The sequence below is a fragment of the Typha latifolia genome, chromosome 3 (assembly GCF_019914945.1).
Source record: "Typha latifolia isolate L0001 chromosome 3, TyphaL0001v2, whole genome shotgun sequence".
NCBI lineage: Eukaryota > Viridiplantae > Streptophyta > Magnoliopsida > Poales > Typhaceae > Typha > Typha latifolia.
In genome coordinates, this window is record NC_133088.1 from 11,820,973 (window position 1) to 11,833,680 (window position 12,708).

The 12,708-nt window shown below is 35.9% G+C and overlaps 2 protein-coding genes across 2 annotated transcripts; both read left to right on the plus strand.

The window, feature by feature from the left end:
* The first annotated feature begins 2,334 nt into the window (after positions 1-2,334).
* Positions 2,335-2,685, plus strand: LOC140783990 (uncharacterized protein At4g14450, chloroplastic-like). Its single transcript, XM_073131168.1, has one exon. It carries the CDS (start codon positions 2,335-2,337, stop codon positions 2,683-2,685), a length of 351 nt encoding a protein of 116 aa, XP_072987269.1.
* A 7,664-nt stretch (positions 2,686-10,349) lies between these two features.
* Positions 10,350-11,452, plus strand: LOC140784766 (LOB domain-containing protein CRL1-like). The gene is made up of 2 exons (XM_073132308.1): positions 10,350-10,712; positions 10,814-11,452. Exons 1-2 carry the CDS (start codon positions 10,434-10,436, stop codon positions 11,219-11,221), a joined length of 687 nt encoding a protein of 228 aa, XP_072988409.1. The 5' UTR covers positions 10,350-10,433; the 3' UTR covers positions 11,222-11,452.
* Positions 11,453-12,708: the final 1,256 nt, after the last annotated feature.

Genomic DNA, 12,708 nt, shown 5'->3' on the forward strand with positions numbered 1-12,708 from the left:
GGTGACTTGCAAAATAAATAAATATAATTTTTATTTGGGAGATTGAGTCTATTTTTCTTTAGTTTTCTTATACTGACTCATTCTTAATATCTTTATTTTTAAATAAAAAATATTATAGATTGTCTTTCATGATTATAAAAAGCTTTGTAACAAAAACTGAAGAAGATCATAAAGATACTCTTCATCCTGGTACAACTATAATCTAGGTTCTATGTTAATTAGCAAGCTAATCTACAGCATGATTAATATCTCTAAACATATGATTAACTATACAATTTTAGATAGAAATTTGATGTCTGTCTTTAAGAATGTCAATATACCAAGACAACTTAGTGATCCCTTTCAAGCAGTCGACGAGCAGAAGAGAGTCATCAGTCATGTGAGAGAGCTGTACAATGCATTTATTAGTTATATTAAATTTACCTTAGAACCTATAGGACATGCAAGTACGTACTTTATGCAATACATTTAAAAAAAAAAAAAAACTTTGTATTCTCTGGTGCATTGCTACGTAACTCAGTAATATGCTAAAGAAACTTTGGAGTACATCAAAATATTATGAAATGCAACACAGACTAGTGTTTCCAAGTGATGCGATACATAACTCAATAATATGTTGGAAAAGCTTCAAACAACCTATGTGGGTGGATTAAGTATCTCTAAGTGTTGTGCAGTTTCACATAACTTTGGAGTTAGGAAAACATCTTCCATTTGGTGTTTATTAGGCCTATATAATATGCAGCTAAATTATCATGGTAGGTGACCGCAGCATAACCCGTAAATATTTCATAGTTTGTGCGAAAAAGATATAGTTGCTTTCCAAATTTTATATAATTACATTGTTTCTCTATTTTGAGCTTCAAAGTTATATATTTTTATTCCATAATTATTTTATGTATTGTGTTATTTATTTCTTTTAGTTTTCCAGTTATATCTTTATATTCCACAGTTATTTTATGTACTACGTTGTTTATCTCATTTAATTTCATAATTACATTGTTCTATCTCGATATTATTCTACGTGTTATTTTAGTTTCTCTTTTAGTTATATAGCTATATTTTCATGTTCTGCAGTTAGTCATGTATACATTATGTTGTTTGTCTCTCTTTGAAATATTTTATTCTCCTCGTGGTTTTCTTAGATCAGTTGAATTAACAAAATTCTTCAACACCTTGCAGAAAAGATAACTTCACCTTCTTAGTGAATGTTTATCAGATTAATTTTGCATTTAAATCACGTAAAACATGACTTAGGTAGGATGATTTGTTTCATATAAAAAAAATTTGCAATATTTTGTAGAAAAGATAAAGCCACATTTTGATGCAATCTGAGTTAGATCGGGTTACATCATAGGGACATTGAGCTTAAAAGATTGAGTCTAGTTATCTTATTTGCTTAATTAGAGCTTTAGTAGGTAATGATTTTATTTAATTAACTAAATCTAGCTCTATGTAGTTTTGAGAAAATATTCGCAGAATATTCTACAGATATCCGAATAATCAAATTAGTTAGATAAGATCGCCAACCTCCATATCTACAGCTTTGGTATTTATGACTTCTCCATATTCAGATTCTAATTTGGGCAAAGTGAATGATTAATCTGAGAAGATAAGGAAGACTGGTTTAGTTAAATTTGTTTTAGATTTTTTGATTTAATCTCTATAAATAGGATCTATCGCATCCGTAAGCCACTACTACTATCATTGATTGCCAAGCCACCTCCATCAACTACTCAGTCTCCACTCTATCATCACCTCATCCTATACCTAGGAGTCTATGCCTCCACCCATGAATCTCAAATCTTGTGCAGAACTGCTACGAATCGAATCAACCTAGTTCGTAACACATTCCGGTGATAATGTCCTGCTCAAGAAATAGTTTTTCAATTAAAAAGTCTTATGTGAGTTTTTGACTATTTTATATTTGCTTCTATTTTTTTTTGACACATTTAATTTATTTTAAAAAGTTGAATACGAAATTTTGTATTAATTATATTAAAATTTCTAAAAAATATTTGTCTAAGTCTGAAAGAAATATAGTAAATATTTGGGAGACCTAGTTTGGTCAGAAACTGCACTTCTGCAGATAAGATTAAGATTTCAAATTGAACCCAGTGAGTCAAATAATGGCTGCAGATTTCCAACAAACTTCCAAATCTAAAGTTGCCTGCAAGCTCCAAATACTCTTCAGCCTTCAACACTACATGTAGATTTATTTATATCAACACTTCAATGGGCGGGCGTTAGCTGAAAGAAGATAATTGTCCAGATATCTCTTCCTGTATACCTTTGGTTTAATATATTTTCTATTCCTCGTTTGCTCTTCTGGAATCCATGGAGAAGGTGGAAGCTCCTATTCCGAGGGCCACCTCGGGCGATAATATGCGCCGCCAGAGAAGCCGGCTCCAGATGCGCGCGCCGTCGTCGATCCAGGTGTGCCCCGCCGAGCCCACCGCCGTCGCGGAGTGGAGGGTCGCCATCCCCCTCCTCTCCCCGGTCGACATCTCCACCGTCCCCCGCGTCCATCGGGCCGCGGGGGAGAGGGACGGGGTGGTCACGTCACCGCCCGTTGACTCGAGAAGCGACTCCTGGCCGATGACGTGGCAGCACCCGGCCGCCCCTTTCTACTACAAGCCGATGACCGGAAACGCGCCGGGGTTCGTTTTGCCGCCGCACTGCGCGTGACCTCCGCAGCTCTCTCTCTCTCTCTCTCTCGTGGTTACAGCAATTGGCATAGTTTTCTTCTATTGACAGTTTTAGCCTCGGAAGATTGGTTAAAAACCCCAATTCCATGTATAGATTAGGGGGGTAAACATGTAAATATAGTCTAAAAGTAATGCAAATTATGAAATGTGTGTATGAGAACGCATTTTGAGAATGCTACTTATGTAGATGACTTTCTCCGTGATTGTGAGGAGGGTAATAAAGTAATACATGTACGGTATCAAGAGGCATGATATATAAGGCAATGAGAAAGGATATTTAGGACAACTGATTAACTAACACTGGCATCAAACCTAATTTTAATTGCTAGAGGCAACGACATCCCCCTCTCAGTAGATATCTCCTGTTCTCCTTCCCTCTACTCTTCAATTTCTCCTTCCTTCCTCCTCATCTCTATCGTAATCACCTCCTATTCCTTCTCTCGCCTCGGCCTCTCAGCTCGAAATCAACCTAATTTTCTCGACCCGCCCCAAACCTGACCCGATAGATTTATAACTTGTTTTATGACCCAACCAGGTCAATTTAGCTCATTTGGACAAAACAATAAACATTTGTGCCCAAGTCCCACTTCCAAATGCTCCAAGTTTAATTTAGTGGGCCTTTGAAGTCAACTGGGCTAACAATGTAGAACCTAAACAGATAGCCCAAGCCCAAAGGTCCATTGGTTACTCACATTCACATCCAGAGAAGAGAAAGCTCTAAATTGGCACTACTAGCTCACCTGGATGTTGCCAATTATTACACATGCCCACCTATCTCCCTATATCTTCTTGACACTACTACTGCATTCGAACCACCACCTGATACCCCCATAGTCAAACTTGGAACACTCCCAATCCCCATCAAACTGATATGACCTTCATCTCGACTCTACCAAGATGAGGACCCCACTGCACCAAGTGATTCCAAGTTCCAGTCAAAAAAGGTAGCTTATCTGTCTGTCTGTCTTCTTTCTACTGATCATCACTAACCCTAATCTTTACTCCAAACCCTCCAGTAACTTAATCAAGATGGTCAAGTCCTTCGTCCTTGGTCCTCTAACAATGCCAACAGAAGTCGTCCTCATCACGCAGTACTACATGTGGGACTATTCTGAGGTTAGTTATGAGCAATGAGTGATGCCTTTAGATTAGGGTGATCCTGGAGTTGGACAAACTGTCTCCATATCAAACTACACTAACCCCAAGCTTATGCTTGTGATGCAAACAAAAGCTTGCTAGAAAATTAGTTTGTAGATTGGGTTGAGAGTGATAGGATTGCGTTGTGTCCTAAGACCATCAGGCAAGTCCGCTCGTGTGGCCTTCTCATGTCCCCAAGTTTTAGTTGGGAAATATCCAGGGATTACGTGGAGAATAGGAATAACATATTAAGATAAGACAAATGGACAATGACTTAGCACCTAAAATGAACGAGGGGGGAGGAGGATCCAATTAATGTGATATAGTTAGTCGAGGCTATCTTCTTTTAAGTTTATATATCTATGTATATATGTTCATATATAGCTGGTTGAAATGTACATACTGTTCTTTTTATAAGGAGGAAAATAAACAATTACATTTTAATTCCCTGTGATTTAGCTCAATATATTTCACAAAACCCTCGTTTGCATTCTCCTCTAGTTTTTATTTTATTTTATGTGGTTCATTTATTCAAAAAATTCAAATGATTTTCCAGTTAGTAAGATCATTACACCCAGTGTTTGTTTACTTTGCAGAACTAACAAAATCTAATTATACTACACTGGATAAAGTAGAGTTAGGTTTTGTTTTGCAAACCGAAAATGAAAATGTCGTGATAACGCAAACTCGAAATCCATTTCGGTTTGTTCTGCAAATGAACCCATTTGATTTTCTTGGGAAAGCATAATCCACCTTCTTCTTGAAAAATAAAAATTGCCTTGGGATTATCTATAAGTATGGATTGGTATGAGCTTTAGATTTGCATAATTCTCCTTTTCCCATCATTTTAGATATATAAATTTTTATTCTATCATCTTAAATTAAATGAAATTATAAAGTTAGAAAGTTAGAAAGAGAGTTTTTTTTTTTGACTATTTTAAGTATGATCCCTATTTTTTTTTTCTTTACATTTCTAATTTATTTTGAAACTTAAATATAAAACTATATATGTTTAGAAATTACTAAATAGGTCAACGACTTATATGAAAAAATAAAACTAAAAAAAATTATTAAATTTTAGAGACAAATTTTTTATATAAGTCCTTTTCTAGTGCAATAATTTTTTCGGTTCAACAACTTCGAAATATAAGTCGTCGATTAGATCGGTAACTTATATAAAAACTTAAAAAAAAAGTTCTTCCTCAGCATTAAAAAAAGAAGAAGTTAGTGGTTGGATTAGTTTCCAAGTATACCTAGTCTCTCGTATTATGCTGCGAGACAAATAAAATAAATATATGGGAGGGCTAATCAGGTCAAAAAAACTCAGTTAGAAAGGAACAAAGAAACCCTAGAATTGGGCAATCATATAAACACGTGTGGCGGTCCCACGCGTGACATCCTCTGAAAGTTTGACCTGTCTACTGAGACCAGTTACGGTTCTTTTGGACACCCATCCGGCTAAATTGGCAAACCTTTTCGATTGCAGCAAAGTGGCAAACTCTTAACATTAAAAATGCTCTCTGAGAATATGCATTGTATTTATACTCTATATGAGCTATCTTAGGAATTAAAGTAGCTTCTTAATGGAAAGAGAACAATATTTGAAACTATTAGTAAGAAAAAAGATTTTAAAAACAGAAGGTCATGGCTCCTCCTTGGATAATGTGGCTCTGCCATGACCCATGCTTATTCTCCATTTCATTTGGTTTCATTTAGGGTTATCTCTTCCTCCATAAGCTCCATGGCAATGGCAAGGGTGTACATTGCTTTTTTGTTTATATATATATATATATATAGAGAGAGAGAGAGAGAGAGAGAGAGGCCCACCATTTGAACCTCATGAAATTTCAACTAATTGTTAGTTGCCATTGGAGAGGAAAATAAGAGAAAGCAAGTTAAGTTGGTGCAAGAGCAGCAAGACCCAGAAGTCACAAGAACAAACACTTATTAATTAAATTTGATACGTGATTGATGTTCATGTTTGGCAAAAGATTGGACTGCCATAGATGAAGATATTTATGTAGATAATGGTGCATATGTATTTGGCAATCCATGATTAATAACTATTAAGTATCGCCCGTGCAAGCTTTGGTTTGTTTATTTTTAGTTCCAGTTTGATTTAATCATTTTTCAAATTAGTATAGTTAGTAAGTTAATATGGTAGTAAAGTAGAGGTCCGGAATTTAAATGCCATTAGGACTATCTATTATTGAAAATATAAAACCTCCTTAGTTTCACTTAAGAAAAAAAAGAAGAAAGGAAACCGAAATAGTTTTCAAATAAAAATCTCCAACTTATAAAACAGTCTTATAAAAAAGAAATGGTAGAATGGGAGATTAATAGAATAAAGATCACTCAACTCCATAAATAGTAGGGGTCAGAGCAGCTTAATCAAGCTTGAATTGAAACTAATTCCAAGCATAAATCTGTGATCAAGCTTAAATTGAAATTATTTTAATTCGAGCTAATTTTGAGGTCATGCTCGAGCTAGAGCTTAATTAAACTGATCGATAAGCATTTTTAAGACTTAATTAGTTTAAATTAAAGTTTGAGCATGATCAAACATGAATTAAATTAAGCTTATTTTTAGGCTTGAATCAAGCTTAAAATAAGGCACAATTTAAAACTATAAACTAATAGAAATATCCATGTATTTAGAAAAGATAGGATTAGAATTTAAAACTAAACCTTACAAGATCAGAGTACATAACAATATAATTAAATAAATATTAAAATAACAGTAGTATATTATAGTGAAAGTATTACTCATTATATATATATATATATATATATATATGTATTATTATTTGGAGCCTACTCATGATCAAGCTTATTTTGAAGATTAAGCTCGGTTAAGCTCATCTTCAAGCGAAGCTTGATTAACCCTTTTCGAGCCGATCTCAAGTCGGCTTGATTATTTTTGACAACCCCACTATCTAGCAAAACTCTAAACTTGGATCCCTTTCTATTATCTTTATTGAAGCTATTTGTTAACCCCCCATAAGTATGTAAACCTTCGAAAATAACTAGGTTCTTCTACACATATTGATGTGGGCATATAACTCTAGCGGTACCCGACGACACAGGGTTAGGGTGTTTGTTGATGAGCCGAGGGCTCTTGATTCTCCCACTGAGGGCGATGATGATTTAGAGAGAGTGAGATATGGGCTTACAATCGAGGTCCTTTGTCTGAGACAACTGATCACATGTAGTGTCGCCATACACGTGTAGGTGGTATTACCGCTAGATGTGTATATATCCCCCTCGATCCCCTCGATGTATGAGATGATTAATGGTTATGTGATGGATGATTATTTCTTGAGAGTATTTACTCTGTGTGGTGAATAGCTCGGTGAGCGATGATAAGTATGATTAATGCTTTGGTAAGCATGAGATGACTAAACTACTCTTTTATTACTATACATAACATGTGAACACTATGATTGAGATGCGTACGAATAAGAAATTGTATCAAGCTTTATATCTGGGTGGACTTATCTTGATACGTTAGGAACTAGCATGTTCCAAGATAGTGACTGGTAATCTTTATCGATTGCATGGATTTAGTAACTCATGTTAAGTCACTTCAACAAGCATATTGTTATTGCTAGCAAACATAGGCATACAATGGATATACACATGCGATTTTATTATTTTAGATTCTATGGATCCTACTCGCTGCGCTGTAAGCTCACCATCTCGTGGTGGCATTATTTCAGAGCTAGGAGACGTAGGTGCGGGTCGCGAGGAGTAGCTGCCTTTCTTTCTTTCAGTATGTCTATTAGCTGTATTAAGCCCCTACGAGGGCGTTATAATTGATGATGTATTTTGGACTTTAGCATTGTATTTTGGATGTATATTTAGAAGGCTTGTTGTGGCCTGTGGAACTTGTATTCAAACTCTTATGATTAAGTTTATTTATAGTGAATTTGTGTTGTTGTGTGCCTTGTGAAATCTTTATACTGACAGGTCATGTCATGCACCGCGTGGGGGGATTTACCCACGCGGTTTACACGTGTATTTGGATGTTTGGGTATTTCAGAGCTACTAACATTTAAAAGACTTTGCTTCTCCCCATGATGGAAGATCCATTATCGCTCAATCACTTATTGTTGAGATATGACTTCCTCAAGCTATTATGAGACTCTTTTCTCTCTTTGTTGTGCCTATCCTCACTTCCATCATTCCTCTCTGCTTATTGCTCCCTCTAGAGGCAATGCTCCATTTGGTCTCACTTTTGTTCGGTTGCTAATCACCTTGTTGGTTCATTTTGATAGAAGTTTTTGGAACGAGAGGAATCATAGAATCTTTTGGATGGATGCCCTAATCATCGGTCTCTATATCTCTCTCTTGAAGATCTAAAGACAGTAGAGGCTTTTCTTTGATGATATTTTGGAGTTGGTTGCTTTATAATTTCTCCCCTTCTTCACCTCTCTTTGTTCTCCATTCTTTTATGAATAAAATATAATTATGCTTGACCAACTTTTCGGAAAAATATGCAAGTAAATTACTAATTTTAAAATCTCTTTGGTAACTATTTTCTCCATGTTGATCTCAAAATCGTACATAGAATTTGGTGTATATCTTTGCAATAACTAACCTCAAGAATCTTGATTTTATTTTGTTTTCTAGTTTTGCCTTTACAATGTTAAATTTCATAAATAGTCACTGTGCCAAAAAAATTGTATTTAGATAGTTAAAAGGGACATCATAAGATTTTCAATTCTCTCAAAAATAAATAAACGAATAGCCCTAGCAGAAAATTGAAGATCCGAAAGTTGTTGCTCGGGAACAAATTTATACATGCTCCAAAATATTCTTTCTTCTTTTTTTCTTTCAACATACAGTAACTTGATCTATCACTTAACCCCTTCATGCATGTTCAAACAAAGAGAAGAAAAGGAAACGGAGTACTTGATTATACAATTATGATCCAGAGAATGGACAAAGAATTACAGATTCCTAGGAAGAGGGACAAATTTAAGAGACATCTATTCAGAAAAAGTTGCATTAGTGGTCTTTGTGGGGGCCAGCCACCATAAAGAAGAGGAGATCTCATTGATGCAATAAAAAGCTGAAAACTAGTTGAGCTTGATGACCACAATTTTGAATCAAATTATGAGAAGAGTTGGGTTTATAGGATACCAAGGTACACTTGAAATGGGGAACACAAGAAGTTGTACCTACTCTTCTAAGTCTGAGAGAAGTTGAAGGTGGGGGCAGTTGAAATGTTAAATTCTATAACTTTTTTTTTTTCTCAGCCAAGGGGAATTGGAAAGTTGTATATTTATATATATGTATACCCATCTTTACAAGTGTTATTGGGTGTGTTCTTCCACTATTTAAATGTGGAAATTATTGGGCACTGTTTTTTTTTTTTAACGCATAGTAAAGTAGCTTTGCCTGACTGTCTCAAGAATTGCCACTTCCCATGGTTAAGTGGCCAACAAGTACACATGACTGAAACTATGGCAATGTTGGGAGGTAATGGCTTCCAGGGAGGTAAGGCCATGCACAAGCTTCTATTCTTCCAATCAATGTGCAGTCATTAGCGGGCCCAGCATTTCTTCCTTTTTACTCAATAGGACAGCTCTGATTATAGAGATGATCAAATGATTTCAACTTAATTTGTAGCTAGATGTTATAACCCAACTAGGATTAGATGTTACATAGCGATATTAAGGTCAATTTTTTGAGGTTGATCATTAGAGTTAATACTTTTGTTGCTTGTTTTTGGGAGGACTATGTCCTAGCGATTAGCTCTTTGGAAGGCAAATTTAGAATGTTCCAGTAAAGGTAAACTTCGCACTATCTTCAGAACTTTGATTAGTCTTAGACATTAGTCTTCTTATATCCTATGAGAAGGGTTTATTTAGGTTAATTTTTGGCTATATTCTTGAAAGTTCTAAACACACCCAAGAACCCTTATTTAAACTAAACGAAGGTTAAAACAGTTACAAACCATATGCTCAATTGACAGATGCTATAGTAATTAATTTTTCAGAATTAAAAACAACTAGAATCTCTTTCAATGTTTTAGTATAATAGCCGTATATAGTTGTTTCTTATATACGTCGCAAGCTCTCTTTCATCACTAGGTTTTGGCCTATCCCTGGGCCTCGATTACAAAACATAGACAAGTTAACAAAATAACACAAACGGGAACATCACCCAACTAAATGTGCTTGTGGTTATCATAGCATCAAGGGCCAACATATCACTCAAATCTTTTTTATTTTTTTTGGAATTAGGCAAGCAGATTAAAGAAAATGGCTTGGCTTGGCTTGGGTTGGCTTGCTCCTCCTCGTTGTCCTTCGAAGCTCCTTGAGTGGAAGAATCTCAAATGGGCATAAAATAGAAGCAGTGAAAAGGATGGCTTAAGGATAGCTAAAAAAATAATGAAATCTGTAGGCCATTAAGCAGACCAGCCTAATAAACTACTCATCAAAATATGATGCATAACTCTTCTTCTTCTAGTGTTTATAAGCAAAGCAGGTAGTGCAGCCCCCCTAGCTAGATAACACAAGCTTGCAAGAGGAAAAACAAAGAAATAAATTGAGCATCAGCATCAGCTCCTGCAGACTAATTAAGATGACAGGATTAGGGTCTCCTTGTGGAGCTTGCAAGTTCTTGAGGAGGAAGTGTGTAAGGGGGTGTGTCTTTGCCCCTTACTTCTGCCATGAGCAAGGCGCGGCCCACTTTGCGGCCATCCACAAGGTCTTCGGTGCGAGCAACGTGTCCAAGCTCCTCATGCACCTCCCGGTATCCGATCGATCTGAGGCCGCCGTCACAATCTCCTACGAGGCGCAAGCCAGGCTCCAAGACCCCATCTATGGTTGCGTTTCGCATATCTTTGCACTCCAACAACAGGTAAGCAACCCGTTTGATGATGTTGATATCTATCTAGGTCTTAGTTTGTTTGATCTTATCTTCAATTCTTCACTTGATATATCTTTGCCTTGGGTTTTCAGGTTGTGAGCCTTCAAGCACAGCTAGCCTCTCTTAAAGCTCAAGCAGCACAAGGGCATGGGAATGATTCTACTACAAATAAAGCTCCTCATTACCAACAAGATGGATTACACTCTCTCTTTCCAAAAGCAGATGGAAGGATTACACCACCTATGCTTCCAAACTCATTGGGGAATACGGATGACATGTCGAACTACTACAGCAGTGGGAGTTCTGAATCCAATTACATGCAATCCTCTCAGGGATACAATCCCTATTCCATCATGGCGGATGAACATTTGTCTTTGGATGTTGGTGGAGATAACTCTTCCTTTGGTGCAGCCTCTCTCGAGATGCAAGGAGGTAATTGGAGGTACCATGACATGGAGGACCTTGAATCAGTTGCCTATGCTTATCTTCATCGATCATAAGAATGCAAAATCGATGTCGGATATCATCACCAAATTTTGATCTAAGTACTACGATTCGACATGCGTGAAGCTTTTACTACAAGAGATTCATGTTAACCTAGTCATTGTTAGCAGCAGATGGTAAGGTGTGTCACTGTACTAATACTGAACAGAAATAAAAGCTACAAGGTAACATATTCCCTTTATCCATGTCATTTGAGCTGCAAATAGAAGAAAATCTCCATTCTAGAACTAACTGTTCTTATATTGGACAATCTTAGCAGGTGTAATTATGTGTATATTACCTCGATTCCAAGATATTAAAGATCATCAGCAAGAAATAGATTATAAAAATCAACACTTTGATTTATTGAGCTTCTTTGATTTTGAAGCTACTAACGGAAGAGATAATGGAGAATTAATAAACCTAAAAAAGAATGACCAGAAGAACTTACTTCTAATCTTGCAACTCTATGGAGTTCCAAATTTAATCGAAAGAATTGTCTAATGAAATACTAAAGGACATATTTTGATCAAAAAGAGAGAAATACTAAGACATACACACTCAGTGTAATCTTGTTTCATTAGCATATTTATTTCATGGAGGAAGATAATGCCATTGCACTGAAGTACATAACTTTTAGATTCTTAAATCCATTAATAGTTGTTCATCATTATGTTGTGGATAAGCATCAGTTTTCCTGAACCGCCTTTTTTTAACCTTCCCTTTTTCCCCTAAAACTTTGTGGATACGCATAAAATATACTTCAGATATAGTGTTTTCCCCAAAGGAGTATTAATATTCTTCTAAGAATATTGACATCCTTTATCCAAAGCATATGATAAGAGTGTAATGTTCTTTAATTTTACATTAATGTTCTGTGATTATATCTTTAAGTGCGCATTCGAACAGATAGATTACATAACATGACAATTCTCCGAATATTCTCGCCAAATGTAAATTAGTTCTTGCTTCTAAATTCCTGTTTTCTTTTTAGAGAAAATGAAGCAGTTAATTCCTGCTACATTAGTGATGCTATCTTTCTAGGAAAAAAAAAAATAGTCACCCCCAACCAACTAGTGAGTAAAATTAGGTATTATGCAGGCCAGAAAGTAGTATAAACCTAAAAGGATATTAGCTTTTGTAGGTTTAGACAACCCTTTACAACCAACAATAATGTGCAATAATGAAGTAGTACACTTCAAATAGTTATTAAGGTACAAGTTTTATTGTTAAAATTTATGCTTTTCAGGAAGCAACAGCACATAGAACAACAGAATATTAGTGGATCCATGAAGGATTGATTGCTGAAAGGTATCCAACCTACTTTGTCATAAGGTATGAGGAATATAAATTTGAGTACACCTGGACAGTGGACATACGAAGTTGCCAATGATTGGTCTCTGCCACAAGGAACTGCAGTGGTGCACATATTGCCATTATTTATCAAAGGAGTTGCAAAGATCATTATAGGTACTTCCACTATGCAGTATGATGGATAAAACCC